Below are 16,989 nucleotides of genomic sequence, written 5' to 3' on the forward strand. Positions count from 1 at the left end.
TGTTTTTGTTTGTTTGTTTGTCTTTTCCATAAGCAAGAAGAGCTCCTGTGTGAGTCTGAGGCCAGCCTGGGATACATGAAACACTGCCCCCTTTAAAAACAAACAAGCACCTGTCCTTTCTAAATCAGTTGTGTTAATTCTTTAGGGCATGCGGAAACTCAGGAAGTAACTCGGAAGCACAAACACGTAAACTGTGCATTTTAGGAGACAGTACTTTGAAAGAGTGTCTAGAAAAACCTTATAGTCTAACAACTTTCCGGGTTTGGGAAGGTCTTGAGTTTTCCCAAGATTGTTTCTGAGCATGAGCGGAAGTCACTCGTTGAGCAGTCTCCGGCAGTTTATATGATAGGTGCCATATTCTGGACAGAGTAACACACCTTTATTCTATTCTTCCGGACGTCCACGCCAGTGAGTCAATCTTATTTTCTTACCAAAAAAATAAATAAAGCGTGCATTCAGAGACGGATTTAAAGCAACGCCTCATCTTCCCATAGTAAAGATGGCGAAGCCCTGAGTAAGTAACAAGGAACTCCACTTCCGCATTTTTCTTGTGCCCTGGTCCAAGATGGCGGATGAGGCCACCCGGCGGGTCGTGTCTGAGATCCCGGTGCTGAAGACGAACGCCGGACCCCGAGATCGAGAATTGTGGGTGCAGCGACTAAAAGAGGAATATCAATCCCTTATCCGGGTCAGTTTTACTCCTGTGGTTGACCTCGTAGCAAAGAGGTGGCGGGTCATAAGGTGTCCATAGGAATTGGTTCCGTGTGGAAGCTGCTTCCGGTTTTTAAGTTTATAAATTATTATAAATACAACTATTTGGGGGCTGGGAGATTACGGGTGGACGGAGGGAGGATGAAGGAGAGATTCTGGTTAGAAGCACAGTAGGGCTGGACTTTGAAGGAAAAAATCAGCAGTATTCCTGGAAGGTGACGTGTCTCTCCCGCCCCAGGTGTTTGCTCTACTGAATGGCGGAGTAGGGGGTCAAAAGCACTTCTTAGAATCCGAAGTCTCAGCCCTTCACTGACCACCTTTCATCCTTCGTAATGAAATGAATGGAATGATTGAAAGGAATGATGTAGAGAGTTAGAGATTGGTGCTTCTAGTTGTAAATTAGCTATCTTTTCAGCTAATCTTTCTCTTGTGGGAAGAAAAAGATTACATTCCTTATGATGGTTTCCAGCAGATCTCCTGCCTTATATATTGCTTCACTGAGAAATTGGTTGAGTGATTGCTTAGCGTGTAAGAGGTCCTGGCTTCTACCCCTAGCACCTCATAAACTGATGTGGCTCATGCATTTTCAGCACTCAGGACATGGAGGCAGGAGGATTGGAAATTCAGGTCATTCTGAATTCAAAGGCAGTCTGGACTACATGAGATTCTGCCTCAAACACAACAACAATAAAACCTATTACTGTGTTCCTAGTACCTAGGAAGGGTACATATATAAAGCCAAATAAGAAGGGTCCTTCTGAGGTTGACAGAAACAGTATTGTACTGTGTTTAAGTGGAGAGACAATCATAACTAGGATATTATGAGGAGAGATGTATATTCAACTTGAGTTTGCTAAGGTAAGGCTTCTTAGAAGTGGTAAAACTTGAATTGAAACTTAAAGTATAAACACAGGGGCCAGAGAGAGATGGCTCAGTGTGTAAAGCATGTGCTACTAAGCCTGACAACCTGAGTTGATCCCTAGAGCCCACATAGTAGAAAGGGAGAACTGACTCCTTCTGGTGCCCTCTGATTACCACATGCACACCTTGGCATGGGTGTACACACACACAAACACACACACACACACACACACACACAATATATAGTAGCATATAAAACATAAAGGTAGGAAAAAAGATACTCAAGACATAAGGACAGGGGCGGAAGATATGGCTCACTTACTGCCTTTGCAGAGGAACTTACAGCACTTCCCAGCACTTAATGGTGGCTCACAGTCATCCATAATTACAGTTTCAGGGGATCTGGTGCATCTTCTAGTCTCATTAGGCACCAGGTTCACATGTGGTGTACATACAGACAGAAAAAAAAAATCATTCACACACATAAATATTTTTGGAAGTTTTTTTTTTTTTCTTTTGCAAAACAATATAAGGACAGCCTGAGCAAAGGAATGCAAACTAGAAACAGCATGGGATAAGAACTTGTAATTGCAGCAGATGAGATGCTGAGGCAGAAAGACCATAGGTTTGAGGCCAGCCTGGACAGATCCAAAGCCTTCCTGGTTTACAGAGTGAGTTCAAGGCCAGCCTGAGACATTTAGTGAGACCCTATCAAGGAAAAAAAAAAAAAAGAGTAAAAATTGGGCCAGGACTAAGGCTGAGTGTTATGGTGCATATCTATAAACCTAATGCAGGGGAGGCAGAGGCAGGAGAGAATTTCAGTGAGTTTAGTGCCAGCCCTGGCCACAGAGAGACCCTGTAACAGACAAACAGCAGAAACTGAAATCAGCAGGACATCATGAAATTCTATGGGGGAGGGGAAGGGCAAGGATGAAGCTGGTCTTTTGGCTTAGCGACTGAGTGAGATTGCCACCTGAAGCCGAGAATGTGTGTGGTCTTTATCCCAGCACTCAGGAGGGGCAGGAGGATCAAAAAGTTCAAGGTCATTCTTAGTCACATAAGGTAGGTTGAGGCTAGCCTGGACAGGAGTACCTGAAGAGGAAGAGGGGCAGGACACAGTATAAAATCCAGATGGAAGTGCTAAGTTTCTGTTTTCTGTTAGATAAAGGTGTAAAGTGAAGACGGATGGTATTGGCCCATGTTGTTAGTCCTAGCACTTGGGAGACAGAGACAGGTGGATCTCTGTGAGTACAAGAGCCAGCCTGATCTACCGAACAAGTTCCAGGACAGCCAGGGATACACAGAGAAACTCTGTCTTGAAAAACAAAACAAACAACAAAAAAAGGTAGAAATGGAAACATTCTGTTGGATACTAGAATCAGAAATTCTAACAAAAGACTTGAACTAAACATAAAGATTGGAGAGTCACTAACTTGTGGCTGCTAATGAAAGCTACCCCAGGATCCTCCAGGAATAATGTGTGTGTCAAAGTGAGCTTGAGACTGAGGACAGACACTACCAGAAGTGAGAAAATAACCCGGAGTCTCCAAATAGTTTGTGCTAGATTGTAGGGAACCTAGACATTCTGATCTCTGCGCTGGGAAAGCACCCAGCTTATTTGTGTAGCCTTTTCTTTCATTTTGCTTATGTCTGAAAAGTTGTAAATAGTATACTAAAAAAGAGAATAATCGGGCTGGAGAGATGGCTCAGAGGGTAAGAGCACTGACTGCTCTTCCAGAGGTCCTGAGTTCAATTCCCAGCACCCACATGGTGGCTCACAACCATCTGTAATGAGATCTGGCGCCCTCTTCTGTATACATAATAAATAAATAGATATTTTTTAAAAAAGAAAATAATCACACTTTTGAAGACAGGCTAGCCTTGGCTCCAGTTCCCTTTTCTATTGCTTTTCTTTTTTTCTTTTTTTTTTTTTTGGACAGGGTTTCTTTTTGTAGTTCTGGCTGTCCTGGAACTCGAGATATAGACCAGGCTGGCCTTGAACTCAGAGTTCCTCCTACCTCTGCCTCCCGAGTGCTGGCATCAAAGATGTGTACCACCACCACCTAGCTCCAGCTCCCTTTTCTAAGATTCCATTTTCTGCTTTCAGTATGTGGAGAACAACAAGAATTCAGACAATGATTGGTTCCGATTGGAGTCTAACAAGGAAGGGACCCGGTAAGCAGGCCCTCTTGGGAGGTCTGGGTAGAATCCTCACCTAGCTGAAGCAGTTTGGTATTCTGTAACTAACCCAAAGCTGCCATGAATCAGTTTAGGGTTCCCTAATTCCTGATCTATGAGTCTTCCAGCTTGGCATCCTAAATAAAGACATCATTTGAGTATGATGGGAATGGGCTGACTGGACTGAGGTTTGGTCTTTGTTACAGGTGGTTTGGAAAATGCTGGTACATCCATGACTTACTCAAATATGAGTTTGACATCGAGTTTGAAGTGAGTGTGATAGAGTGGGAAGTATGAAGGTTAGTAGAAAGGGACTGTGTAGATGCTTGCTATCAAGCTAAACTTTCTTGACGGGACTAAATAAAACTTTTAAAATGGGAGGGGGAAAAAGCTGAGGTTCGAAGCAGACATGTAACAGTTACTAATCTCTATGTCTAGAATCCCCCAGCAGGTACATGCTGCTTGGGGGAACCTGCTGAACAAGCAGTTCAACCAAGAAATATATATGTTCAATTAGACAAGTTCATTTCTCTCTCTCTCTCTCTCAATTCTCTGTTTTATGAAGGCTTTGTAATTTCTCCAGATTCCTATCACATATCCCACTACTGCTCCAGAAATTGCAGTCCCTGAGCTGGATGGAAAGACAGCGAAGATGTACAGGTAGGACTGACTAGATGAGAAAGAGCAAAGAAAGCCTTAGCGGGAGCTCAAGAGACAAGTTTCCCCAGAGGGTGCTGCTCCAGAGTCTAGAGGGAGTCTAGGTTTCCCTATGCTAAGCCTGTGCAAAGTGCTTAGCTGACCTTTTTCTCAGCTCTGAGCACTAATGGTCCTGTGTTCCCAAGAGGTAGCTATACATTATGGCCAGTTTTGTGTGTCAACACCTTCCTCTTGTCCTTCTCATAGGGGTGGCAAAATATGTCTGACTGATCATTTCAAACCTTTGTGGGCCAGGAATGTGCCCAAGTTTGGACTAGCTCATCTCATGGCACTAGGGGTAAGTTTGTTATTCTTGGCGTATGAGAGGAAGAGGGAGGGTTCGTGACCTAAGCAGTACCAGAAATGTAGCTGAGACTAAGGGAGTAACAGTGTTGTCCCTTGAGCATGTTCTCCTAGAGTCTCTGGGAAGAAGGTTCAGGTGGAACGAGAGGCATTGACTATGGTAGTAACCTCACAGATTTCCCTTGTATTGCAGCTGGGTCCTTGGCTGGCAGTGGAAGTCCCTGATCTGATTCAGAAGGGTGTAATCCAGCACAAAGAAAAATGCAACCAATGAAGGATCAAGCCACTGAGGCAGGACAGAGGGATTTTTGATAGGCTGTATTCCTGTTTTCTTGTGAACCGTTCTTACTCATGATTCTTTGATGGGTCTCCTCTGGTGGTTACAAATTATCTATAGCTGGATTGGGGGAAAAACCCAACAATAGGGTAAGGTCACAAAGTTTCTAAGTTTAGCTGTACAGGGAGGTGAAAGACTTGGGCCTTGAAATAGGCAATTTGTATCCCTTCTCCAAGTGGACCCTGGAGGCATCTTGGAGGCATAGGGGGTTAACTGACAGCTCATAGCTTTTATGGTTTCTGGAAACAACCTGTCAATAAAAGCTGCTTCCGATGTATGTAGCCTGTGGTTCTCACTGATGGCTGTTAACAAGGTAAACAAGCAAAATATGGAGATACATGAACAACTATGCTAGGTTGGGAGGGGGACGTGAATGTCCTCTCAAGGCCTATCAAATGGAAGAACATCCATTTCTTTCCCTGTTATTTGCTTTTGCCATTTAGCAGTGAGCCATGCTTTCCTTACTGCCTTGAGCCTGCAAAGGAGCTTGAAGAATGGGTTTTACAGGTTCAGCGTTCTGTGCCCACTAGGGATCTTCCATGGAATGCTAAATGCCTCTCTATTTGGTTTTTGGGCTGGACCTGGACCTGCATGCAGCGTTCCACGATGCATCCCTCTTGTTTGGAAAGAATCTCTGTTGCAAGCCCTTCCGTTATTCGGTGTTTCGGCTCTTCATCCCTATGGACCACATGACAGGATGAGGGGCCTTGCCCTTAGGGACTTGCCGCAATGTTTAAAGACCACCACCCGGCAGGGCCGGGAACTAGTGGTTCTAAAGTTGGCTGCGTTTCCATGGTGTCGGTCTGGGAGCCGTGGGGGCGGGCTCACGCAAGCGCCGATGGGGTGGGTGGGAGGATTCCGAGTGTGGGCGCGCAGGCGCCTTAAGAGACTGTGAAGCCGGTGGCCGGTGGCCGGGCGGCACCAACAAAGATGGCGGTGGCCCTTGCGGCGGGAGCAAGCTGGGCAACAGCTGGGGTTAAAGCTGCAGCCCGGCCCGCGGGGAGGCTGTTCGGGGTTATGAGGGGGTGGCCCTGAGCTGGAGCTGGACCCCGGCTGGCCTCCCCCGCCGCCTTACCGGGGGGCAGGTATGGGCCGGGGCGTTCTGGCGGGGTGGGGTTGGGGAGCTGAGGGAGGACGGATCCAGACCCCAGAGGACGTTCACCACAAAGGGAGAGGCTCGCGGTGCCCAGCCAGGCCTGGGAGAACTGGGCTGGAAGAACAGCATTCTCGGACCGCGGGGAATATGCCGCCGGACCCCATAGCCAATCAGCGGCCTCGGCCTTTCTGCCCTCGAGGGGGGCGGACCCGGGTAAAACCCCACTGTGGTGGGAGAGGTGCAGAAATTAGGGGTCAAATAGTTCGTCCTCCATCTCAAACCATTGCCCCTTGAGCCCTAATATCAAGTGGGAGCCCAGAACTGGAGGAGGGAGTGGATTGCAAATCACCCATTTAATCGGCTTCATTTGCAACCCAGAGCGGCAAGGGTTGAGGTTGGAAATGATGTCTCTTGGACTGATTCCTGCATCTATGGTCCCAGGTCTGGGGCATATCTCACTTGACTAGCCAGCTATGAGGATTTTTAGGAGTTTGTAGATTATAAGAACAGCTGAGATTGGGACTACCACTGGCTTTTCAGTAAATCTGTATTCTGTAGAGGGGGTGGGGCGTGAAAGGTCAAAATGATGGGCTACTATTCAGTCATTAGTTTATTCAAGGGATACTAAGTATTTTCTTTGTGTCAGACATTGCTAAGTTCTGGGGATACAAGAACTGATTTTATAGACGTGATTCATGTCCTTGGTACATGTAGTAGCCAGCTTGCATGGTAGCCTATATCTTCTCTCTCTTCCTAATTCAAATGCTGACCCTCTGTTCTTCTCAGGTCCAGCCTGCGGTGTCCACAATGCCCCAGGCTTCTGAGCATCGCTTGGGCCGGACTCGAGAGCCACCGGTCAATGTACAGCCCCGAGTGGGAGCCAAGATACCATTTCCTCCCCGGGCCCGCAGCAAGGAGCGCCGAAACCCAGTTCCTGGGCCGAACTCCATGTTACGACCTTTGCCTCCCAGGCCTGGTCCCCCAGATGAAAGGCTCAAGAAACTGGAGCTGGGTCGGGGTCGGACCTCAAGCTCTCGTCCTAGAGGCCCCCTTCGAGCAGATCATGGGGTTCCCTTGCCTGGCTCACCACCCCCAACTGTGGCTCTGCCTCTCCCATCCCGGACCAATTTAGCCCGTTCCAAGTCTGTGAGCAGTGGGGACTTGCGTCCAATGGGCATTGCCTTGGGAGGGCACCGTGGCACTGGCGAGCTAGGGGCTGCACTGAGCCGCTTGGCACTCCGGCCTGAACCACCCACTTTGAGACGTAGCACTTCTCTCCGGCGTCTTGGGGGCTTCCCTGGTCCCCCTACCCTGCTCAGCATACGGACAGAGCCCCCTACTTCCCATGGCTCCTTCCACATGATATCTACCCGGCCCTCTGAGCCTTTCTACTCTGAGGACAAGATGGTGAGGACTTGCCAGCACACGTGGTCTCCCATGCTCATGTTCCTCTTGCCCTAAACTCTCTTGTCCTGATATGACTTTCCTGTTCCCTTCTCCAAGTCCCTTTGTCAACCCCTCATTACACCAGTGGACTCTTCTCCTTTCTAAGGCCTTCTAGATATTATTTTGGGTTGTATGTGATTCTCCAACTTGGTATGCCATTCTGGTCCCTAGGGAATTAACCGAACAATTTAGAATTCTTCTTCGGGTCCTTAGGCCCGCCCTTTTAAGGCAACTTCTCTCCTAGGATTGGGCCTAGACCTAATTAATCCCTGGGCTGAGGAGGGGTGGGGTTCGGGCACCTGGGCTGAGGATGGGCGGAGTTCGGGCACCTACTGATGTGGTTGCCCATTTCCTGAGCTAAGCTGCTTGCAGTTGGAGCCAGCAGGAGAGGGTGCAAGAAGGGGCCACGGGGGCAGGAGGGGGATGTGGGGTCAGTAAAGTGGGGGTGGGGAGCAGCTGGGCAACCATGCCAGTGCTCGGGGAGTTGCCTCAGGAGCTACAGCGCCGGCTGGCTGGGCAGCGGAGTAAATGGGGAATAGGTGTGACAGCCATGGCCGAGTCTGTGGTACACTCAGCTGTGATGGGTTTACTACTCATGACTAATGAGGTAGGAAGACCAGTGAGGGAAAGAGGGTCGAGGTGGGGGAGACATGCAGCAGCATGCTATGGAAAGTGCCAGGTAGAATGTGACTGTACTCTGACCTTCTAGGCTCATCACACACTGCTTCTGGGCTCTGGTCATGTTGGTCTCCGAAATCTGGGAAATACAGTAAGAGCCATTTTCCTGTCCTTTCTCTGTAAAAGGAATGTGAAATGGTGTTTGGGGGTGGAGACAACCTGCGGATTTGGGGAAGTCACGGAGGAGAGCACTGAAGCTCTCGTAAGGCTTGTGGGCACAGACTGGAAAGGTAATGACAGTCCCTGCTGCTTCCCCAGTGTTTCCTGAACGCCGTGCTACAGTGTTTGAGCAGCACAAGGCCTCTTCGAGACTTTTGTCTTCGAAGGGACTTCCGGCAAGAGGTACCTGGAGGAGGCCGAGCCCAGGAGCTCACGGAAGGTGGGCAGCAACTCCTGATCTTCTGTTCTCTTCCCCCAAGCCTTCAGTTCTGTCCCCGAAGGCCTATGGTTCCCAGCCCTTCAGTCTGACAGTCACACCCATTTTCCCAGTTCCTCCATTCTGAGAGGTTTTCCATCCACTGAATCTCCTCCTGCCTGCTCTTCTAGACACTAATCTTTGTATTCCTTCCCCCCTGTCACACCAACAGCCTTTGCAGATGTGATTGGTGCCCTCTGGCACCCTGACTCCTGTGAAGCTGTGAATCCTACCCGATTCCGAGCCGTCTTCCAGAAATACGTCCCCTCCTTCTCTGGATACAGGTGGGGAAACAGGATAGGCTTTCTCTCTGACCAAGTCTGGGGCTGGGGCCAAGCAGGGGTATAGCACCCTTGTTCTGAGCCTTGAGATTTTCTACGTTGAGGAAGTAGGGACCCATATTTGGGCAGGGAATACTGTGTGTGGACTAAGAGGGGATCAGTTGTCCATATTCTGTCTGGCTGTAGCCAGCAGGATGCCCAAGAGTTTCTGAAGCTCCTCATGGAGCGGCTGCATCTTGAAATCAACCGACGAGGCCGCCGGGCACCACCAATCCTGGCCAGTGGTCCAGTTCCCTCTCCACCTCGCCGAGGAGGGGCTCTGCATGAAGAACCTGAATTAAGGTAAGGGTTGTCCCCTCTTGCTCTTCTCTCCAGTAGTTCTGTCAGTAGCGTTCAATCTTCAAAGAACTGGGCTAGCTGAAACTGGAAATGTAGTACCTAGGGGAGACCCTTTAGCATAGAAAAAAAATGGCCTGTAAGTACAAGAAAGGACAGAAGGGAGGCGGAGGGGTAAGCGGAAGGATGCAGACAGAGGTAGAAAAGAGTGTTAGGGATGTCACTAAATTGGGAAAGGAGGGGCCTTTTACAATAAAATATACCGATGAGGCTTACAGAGGGAGGGTGGCAGTCTTCCCTTGTATATATTCTTTTTTCTCTCATCTTGGGTTTCCCCAGAACGTTTCTAGAAAAAAATTACTCCTTTGACTAGAAATTTAGGGAAGGGGCTGGTATGTGGACAGGGAACAGGGCTCTGTTTTCAGATGATTTCAATGGCTTGGGGGTACCCAGTATCACAGCCTTCTCACGGGCGCCCCCTCCCTTCCCCTGATCTGTGGTAGTGATGATGACCGGGCCAACTTAATGTGGAAGCGCTACCTGGAGCGAGAAGACAGCAAGATTGTGGGTACGGAATGGGGCAGAGCGGCGGGGGTTTGGGCGCGGGAGAAGAGGGTGAGAGCTAAGCCGAGGATGAGGATGTGACATGGTGGGGTTAGGTGGCGGTGTTGAAGTTAGAAAGGCATTGGAAAGAAACCCCAGCGAAGGAGTGGGAAGAGACAGGACTCCAGGAAAGCACCTTACACCCAACAGTGACTTTCTCTCCTGCCCTTTTGCTTCTACCTAGACCTATTTGTGGGCCAGTTGAAAAGTTGCCTCAAGTGCCAGGCCTGTGGGTATCGCTCCACGACCTTCGAGGTTTTTTGTGACCTGTCCCTGCCCATCCCCAAGGTGGGATTCCTGGGGTGGATGGAACATGGGTTCTGTGACCCACCCCTACATGTGGGTGGGAACTATGTGGATCTCTAAAGCAGAATTGAAGCCTGGATTATAAAAAGATAAAAGATTTTTAAAAATGGGGGGGGGGGGAGCTTCAGAACATGCTGACACTTCCTTCCCCTTTTCCTCCCAGAAAGGATTTGCTGGGGGCAAAGTGTCTCTGCGAGACTGTTTCAGCCTTTTCACCAAGGAGGAAGAGCTAGAGTCGGAAAATGCCCCAGTATGTGGGGGTTTACAGTGGTGGGGGAGCTGGGGGAGTCTGTCTGGAAAAAAGGAGGTGCATGCTTCCTCAGTATGGGAATAACATTTACATGTCTGGGTGTGTGTTAGGGTCTCAGATATGTCATAGTATGCCTACGCTAAAGGGGAAGGGAGAAAGCGGTGAGAATCATACTAAATTTATATGTGAATTGGGGTGTCAGGAAAACCAGCTGGGGCAAGGGCACACTGACCTAACACTATCTGCTGTTTCTCTAGGTGTGTGACCGATGCCGGCAAAGAACACGAAGTACCAAAAAGTTGACCGTACAAAGATTCCCCCGAATCCTCGTGCTCCATATCCTAACCTTCAAGTTCTTATTTCTCTTAGGGTATCTCCCATACATTGTTTCCTCACCTTCCTTGAGTTTTCCCAGGGAAAAACCTGCCACCCCAACTTTCTCTGCCATCTTTCAGGACATGTTGGGGGAATGGAGGGTACTGATTAATCCCTGCAGCTCCCTTAGAGACCCTCAGCACCCCCCACACACCCCAAATGCTCCTTAACCAGGGCTTAGATCTGAATCGATTTTCCACCTCCCGAGGCTCCATCAAGAAAAGTTCAGTAGGTGTAGACTTCCCATTGCAGCGACTGAGCCTAGGGGACTTTGCCAGTGACAAGGCGGGTGAGTCCGGTGGGGAGTGTCCTAAGGAACCTTCAGGGGGGGCACTCAACTCTTGAGTGTAGAAACTGACCCGCTCCAACCCACAGGAAGCCCTGTCTACCAGCTGTACGCCCTCTGCAACCACTCGGGGAGCGTTCACTATGGACACTACACAGCCCTGTGCCGCTGCCAGACTGGTTGGCACGTCTACAATGACTCCCGGTGAGAACAGCCTCTTCATCAACTCCCGCCCCATCCCACTGCAGCCCTGGTACCTTCCCCCTCCTACGGGGCCCCAAAAGATGAGATCCTGACAAAGGGATAGGTGGGGTCTCTCCCTGAACTCTACCCGGGTACTCTGAGGTGCAGTCTTGTGGGAAGAAGGAGGGGGAGTACACAGGAGTGACTACAACCATTCCGTGCTTCCCTTCCCAGTGTCTCCCCTGTCAGTGAAAATCAGGTGGCATCCAGCGAGGGTTACGTACTCTTCTACCAACTGACGCAGGAGCCGCCTCGGTGCCTGTGACACCCTTTTCAACACCCTTAAACCCCAGGCTCCCCATTTACCTCAGAGACGTCTATTTTTGTGTCTTTTTAATCGGGGAGGGGGGGTGGTTGTAGCTCCCATTATTTTTTTTATTAAGAAGCACCCTTCTTCCACCATGTTTCCTGTCCCATGTACAAAGCTCACCAGGCCCTTGACCATGTACAGCCCCCAGAACCTCTGCAATCTCACTTTTTTTGTGAATAAATTTATTAAGAAAAAAGTGATGTTCACGTTTGTATTTGCGGTAAGAGGGAATGGGTATCCAGAATTTGGTTCCATTGGAGCCTTTCTGGGACCCAATTCCGTCTCTGAACAGACGGGGGCGCTCTCCGAGCAGAAGGGAAAGGACCCCGGGGATGGAGTAGGCCCCACACTTGTGCCCTAACAGTTTAGTGGCGCTAGGAAGACAAACCTTGAGACTTGTGAAGCCGCGGAGAAGCCTAAAACTAGAGTGCAGGCATTGGCACGCCAGGTTTCGCCGGAGAGGGGAACTGCCCCTCGAGAGCAAGGCACCCAAGAAGCCCTGTTGACAAACACTGTTTTCGTTGCCGGGCCGCCCTAGCTCCCGTAGGCCCTGACTGTTGCTAACATCAAAGGGCTGTTTATAGCGCCATCTCCCCACGGACCGGCCTGCGAGTGTCTCTCTCTCCGACCAAGGCTCATGGGGCCCTCCCTCCAGGGTTCTCACGGCAGGCCTAGGAAGCCTGAGCTGGGGAATGCTAGCTCCCGGATTCAGCTTCTCGCTCTCTTGACCCTGGGGAAGGCAGTGCGGGGCACCGCACCTAACTCTGATTAGGCAACGAACCGGTTAACCCGTTCCACGCAGCGGACTCTGGAAGTGGCTGCCGCTCCGCTGGCTACGTCACTGCCAATTCGGCGTTTTCATTGGTGGATGTATCCAGAGCTCGCCAATCCAGAACCTGCCTTCCAGGACCCACCAATCCTGAAGCGGTAGAGCGAAGCGCAGCGGCGGGCCGCCAGAATGGAGGGGACGGAGAGTCGGAGGGACCCGAAAAGTTAGGGGCGGGGACACCACACTTGAACCTGCTCACCAGCTAAGGCTGGGAAAGCCCTGTGCGCAGAATTCTGGCCCCCGGAGGGCTTGAGCTGGGGAGATAGCGTGGGCGTGGGCCTTATCTGCACACTGACAAGAGATACTGGTCCTAGGGCCTCTGTATCACTCATTTTCTCTGGTTCCCCCTATCTCCTGGGTAAGTCCTGGCCGCTGACCGAAGACACTTCCACCAGCACTTACAGGCGCGCCTTGCCTTAGATGCTCACAAATCAGTAAGTGCCCAGAGATGGGGGTACGGGACCAGTGGGGGTTTCTGCAGTTGTAAAACAGGGTGCCTCCAGTTCTGCCGGGTTTCTCGACCTTTCCCCTAGGCCTTACAATGGGCCGGACTGTGATCGTGCTTGGCGGAGGTATCAGTGGATTGGCCGCAAGTTATCATCTGATCCGAGGCCCCTGTCCCCCTAAAGTGAGTGCCCACTAGAACCAGAGAAAGACTCTTTAACACTCAACATTTGCAGCAGAAACTGGATAGATTTTGTCCCGTGGAATGTGCAGCCCACCCCCCACCCCCAGTCCCCTTTCCCTGCACCCACAGTGTCTCACTTTTGGCGCCAGGTGATCTTAGTGGAGGGCAGCAAGCGTTTGGGAGGCTGGATCCGCTCAGTCCGAGGATCAAATGGTGCGATCTTTGAACTTGGACCTCGAGGAATTAGGCCGGCTGGAGTGCTGGGAGCCCGAACTCTGCTCCTGGTGAGCATCTTGTGGACTGTATGGGACAGGTAGTGGAGGAGAGCTTTCCAAAGGGATAGAGTTGCAGAGGGGAAAGACATTTGTGGGGCCAGTTTTTCCTTAGTGTCTCCTCTTCTTGAGGGTTTGTGGAGAACAGGTTTCTGAGCTTGGCTTGGAGTCGGAAGTCTTGCCTGTCCGAGGGAATCATCCAGCTGCCCAGAACAGGTTCCTGTATGTGGGCGGTGCTCTGCACCCCCTACCCTCTGGCCTCAGGTAACAGTTCACCTCCTAACTGTACTTACACCCCTTCCATTTGCTCCCGGTCAGCCTTTCCAGCCACAGGGGTTAAATGAATGAAAATAACCCCCAGGAACTGGGAAGGTGCCTCCGGAGCTTTCTTTTCACTGTGCCTTCCTCCACGCAGGGGGCTACTCCGTCCTTCACCCCCCTTCTCCAAACCTCTATTTTGGGCTGGGCTGAGGGATTTGATGAAGCCCAGGGGCAAAGAGCCTGATGAGACCGTGCACAGTTTTGCCCAGCGCCGCCTTGGACCTGAGGTGACATTGCTCAGAGGTGGTCTCAAACCTCTCTCTTCCTAAATCAGCTGCTGCGTCTAGGGATGTCCTCTTTCTGTTGTCGGAATCTCCAAATCTCAGTCTTGGGAATAAATACCTTTCTTTCCTTTCCTTGTGTATACCTTGTGTTACAATGGGAACACCCCCAACACGAACTCTCTCCTTCCCTCTTCCCTCCCAAGCAGGGCCCATGAAAATCAGTCAGGGTGGCTTATTCCTTGGCCCCTCAGACCCAGTCTTATCCTTAAGGTGGCCTCTTTAGCCATGGACAGCCTTTGCCGAGGAGTGTTTGCAGGCAACAGCCGTGAGCTCAGTGTCCGCTCCTGCTTTCCCAGTCTCTTCCAAGCTGAGCAAACCCACCGGTCCATATTACTGGGGCTGCTGCTGGGGGCAGGTGAGGGGGAGGGGTCATTGGTTCAAAGGGTGAAATATAAAGCCTGTCAAAGTGAGGCACTTCATACAAGGGGTACTATTTTGATAGTATGTTTTGCCTCCTTTTAGGACAGAGTCTACAGCCAGATTCCTCATTAATTCGTCAGGCCCGGGCTGAGCGATGGAGCCAGTGGTCACTCCGTGGAGGGCTGGAGATGTTGCCCCAGGCCCTTCACAACCACCTAACTAGTAAAGGAGTCACTGTCTTCAAAGGCCGGCCAGTCTGTGGGCTCAGTCTCCAGCCAGAAGGGCGATGGAAGGTAGGAGAACCCTCTGGAGTGTAGTAAGCCTGTATCAGTGTTACTGGTTTTGTTGTTGCTGATGTTATTTTGAATATTGCAAAAATATATTTAGCAAAAAGCTTCATATGAAAATGTTCACGACCCAATTTTATACCATAGGAAAACAGGCCCTCTGGGTGGGGAGGGATGTGGACTTCTCTGCTGAACATTCATTTCTTTAAACTTGGTCCAAGACTTTAAAACATGATGGTACTGTTTCCTCATGACTATCACTCTAATATTCCGTTGCCTACTAGTTGCCATCTCTATGTACCTACCAGTCATAAAATTCATAAAGGCATCAAAGTCCTGCAGTATTCCTTGGACATATCTGCCACCTTTTAATGTCTGTGATAACTTCTTGTCCATACATTTCTTCTGCTATGGAGTGAGCGGGGAACTGAAGAAATAGCTCAACAGTTAAGAGCATATACTACCTTTGCAGAAGACCTGGGTTCAGTTCCCAGAACCCACGTCAGGTAGCTCACAACTGCCTGTAATTGCAGCTCAGGGACTCAGGCGACCTCTACTGGACTCCACAAGCACCTGCATTCATGTGTACACACACACACACACACACACACACACACACACACACACACACACACACACTGTGTCACTATCTTTAAGTGGTTTGACCAGGTCAGGACTGATAGCACTGGACGACTGTTTTCTTGCCTTAGAGAAGCTATTTAGATATTGGCTATCTCAGGTTCCTAGGCTTTATTTGTGAGCCTTCCTCAAAAAGCCCTTAGGTATGTGAATGGTAGTGCTTGTGAGTGTCTGGGGACAGGGAAAGGACAACCCACCTTCATTGAACATTTCAGAGCAGCCACACTGGCCTCTTTCTGGATTATACAGAGGATTTTTGTTGTTCAGATGATACTGTCATTCATATTCTTTATCCTGGGTCAGCACCTGTTTCTTGGGTACCTGGGAAACTAAGAGTGAGGCTGCAAAATCTCACTTACCTATGAAGTCTTCATAACACCCTCTCCCTCAAATGTTATCACTCAGGTGTCTCTAGGGGACAGCAGTCTGGAGGCTGACCACATTATTAGTGCCATTCCGGCTGCAGGTAATGGAATAGTCCCTCCCTTTCCCTAACCATCAAGAGGCAATAGTATGCCTTCCTATGCTGGCAGGGCCACACTGGGTTCCTGAACTGGTCATCCCTGAGAGGTTCCTATAGACAAAGCTAGCCCAGTAGGAATGCCTCTGCCTCATCCCCAGTGCTCAGCAAGCTGCTCCCTGCTGAGGCTACACCTCTTGCTCATGTCCTGAGTACCATCACTGCTGTGTCTGTCGCTGTGGTGAACCTGCAGTACCAAGGAGCGTGTCTGCCTGTTCAGGTATGAGAAAGAGGAGGAGGAAAGGAGGGGAGACACAGGCTGAGTGAGAGCCCTTCCCTGCTGATTCACAGACACCTTCCTCTCCAGGGATTTGGACATTTGGTGCCATCATCAGAAGACCCAGCTGTCCTGGGAATCGTGTATGACTCAGTTGCTTTTCCTGAGCAGGATGGGAACCCTCCATGTCTCAGAGTAACAGTGAGAGAAGCAAACTTTGCTCATGGTGGGGTTTCCAAAGGACTCCTCTGTGCCTTAGTGTAGGCACGTGCAGGACGGTCGATGCTGTACTTCCTCACAGGTGATGTTGGGAGGCTACTGGTTAGAGAAACTAGAAGCTAAAGGCCATGAACTGTCTCCAGAGCTGTTCCAACAGCAAGCACAGGAAGCAGCTGCCACACACTTAGGACTGAGGGAGCGACCCAGTCACTGCTTGGTGCATTTACACGAGGTGAGCTGAGATAAACTCTTATTAGTTCCCCGTTGAAAGCAAGGGCTAACATGTTTATCAGTGTGTCAGCCAAGGTCTTGGAAACCAGCAATAAACTTTCCCTTATATCTTATCTCTCCCTAGAACTGTATCCCTCAGTATACACTAGGCCACTGGCAAAAACTCGGTAAGTTGGGAGAGCGGCTGGGCTGAGGAAGTCAGACCCCGGCTATATAACATTCCTTTCACCCTTCCTTACCTTTCAGAGTCAGCTCTGCGTTTCCTGACGGCTCAAAGGCTGCCCCTGACTTTGGCTGGAGCTTCCTATGAGGGGGTCGCTGTCAATGACTGTATAGAGAGTGGGCGTCAGGCAGCACTCGCTGTCCTGGGCACAGAATCTAACAGCTGACCCCCCTCTCTCCTGCTCATGAAAATAAAACTTGCTGGAACTTGGTTTGGTCTTGCTGTTCTATCAACCTCCAGGCTTGCTG

General features: G+C 50.1%; 3 protein-coding genes across 6 annotated transcripts; all 3 read left to right on the forward strand.

Moving 5' to 3' along the window:
- The first annotated feature begins 300 nt into the window (after positions 1-300).
- On the forward strand, positions 301-5,367 carry Ufc1 (ubiquitin-fold modifier conjugating enzyme 1). 2 transcript variants are annotated; one of them, XM_036202638.1, is made up of 7 exons: positions 301-408; positions 566-688; positions 3,680-3,747; positions 3,957-4,020; positions 4,334-4,410; positions 4,654-4,744; positions 4,943-5,367. In XM_036202638.1, exons 2-7 carry the CDS (start codon positions 566-568, stop codon positions 5,021-5,023), a joined length of 504 nt encoding a protein of 167 aa, XP_036058531.1. In that variant the 5' UTR covers positions 301-408; the 3' UTR covers positions 5,024-5,367. The 2 variants fall into 2 exon arrangements, with proteins under 2 accessions (XP_036058531.1, XP_036058532.1); XM_036202639.1 differs by lacking the exons at positions 301-408; positions 566-688; positions 3,680-3,747 and having other exon boundaries at positions 3,984-4,049.
- Positions 5,368-5,951: 584 nt separating this feature from the next.
- Usp21 (ubiquitin specific peptidase 21) lies at positions 5,952-11,907 on the forward strand. Its single transcript, XM_036202636.1, has 13 exons — positions 5,952-6,171; positions 6,969-7,589; positions 8,338-8,397; positions 8,565-8,685; positions 8,894-9,005; positions 9,189-9,344; positions 9,842-9,906; positions 10,126-10,229; positions 10,411-10,497; positions 10,755-10,833; positions 11,054-11,161; positions 11,248-11,362; positions 11,576-11,907. The coding sequence occupies exons 2-13, from the start codon at positions 6,990-6,992 to the stop codon at positions 11,664-11,666; spliced, it is 1,698 nt and encodes a 565-aa protein (XP_036058529.1). The 5' UTR covers positions 5,952-6,171; positions 6,969-6,989; the 3' UTR covers positions 11,667-11,907.
- Positions 11,908-12,604: 697 nt separating this feature from the next.
- Ppox (protoporphyrinogen oxidase) lies at positions 12,605-16,952 on the forward strand. Of its 3 annotated transcripts, XM_036203048.1 has the most exons (13): positions 12,605-12,974; positions 13,074-13,168; positions 13,318-13,452; positions 13,589-13,704; positions 13,856-13,988; positions 14,256-14,400; positions 14,508-14,698; positions 15,737-15,797; positions 15,953-16,071; positions 16,159-16,269; positions 16,370-16,519; positions 16,643-16,685; positions 16,765-16,952. In XM_036203048.1, exons 2-13 carry the CDS (start codon positions 13,082-13,084, stop codon positions 16,905-16,907), a joined length of 1,434 nt encoding a protein of 477 aa, XP_036058941.1. In that variant the 5' UTR covers positions 12,605-12,974; positions 13,074-13,081; the 3' UTR covers positions 16,908-16,952. The 3 variants fall into 3 exon arrangements, with proteins under 3 accessions (XP_036058941.1, XP_036058944.1, XP_036058945.1); XM_036203051.1 differs by lacking the exons at positions 12,605-12,974; positions 13,074-13,168 and having other exon boundaries at positions 13,573-13,704; XM_036203052.1 differs by lacking the exons at positions 12,605-12,974; positions 13,074-13,168; positions 13,318-13,452; positions 13,856-13,988 and having other exon boundaries at positions 13,615-13,704.
- Positions 16,953-16,989: the final 37 nt, after the last annotated feature.

The sequence above is a fragment of the Onychomys torridus genome, chromosome 11, assembly GCF_903995425.1.
Source record: "Onychomys torridus chromosome 11, mOncTor1.1, whole genome shotgun sequence".
Lineage (NCBI taxonomy): Eukaryota > Metazoa > Chordata > Mammalia > Rodentia > Cricetidae > Onychomys > Onychomys torridus.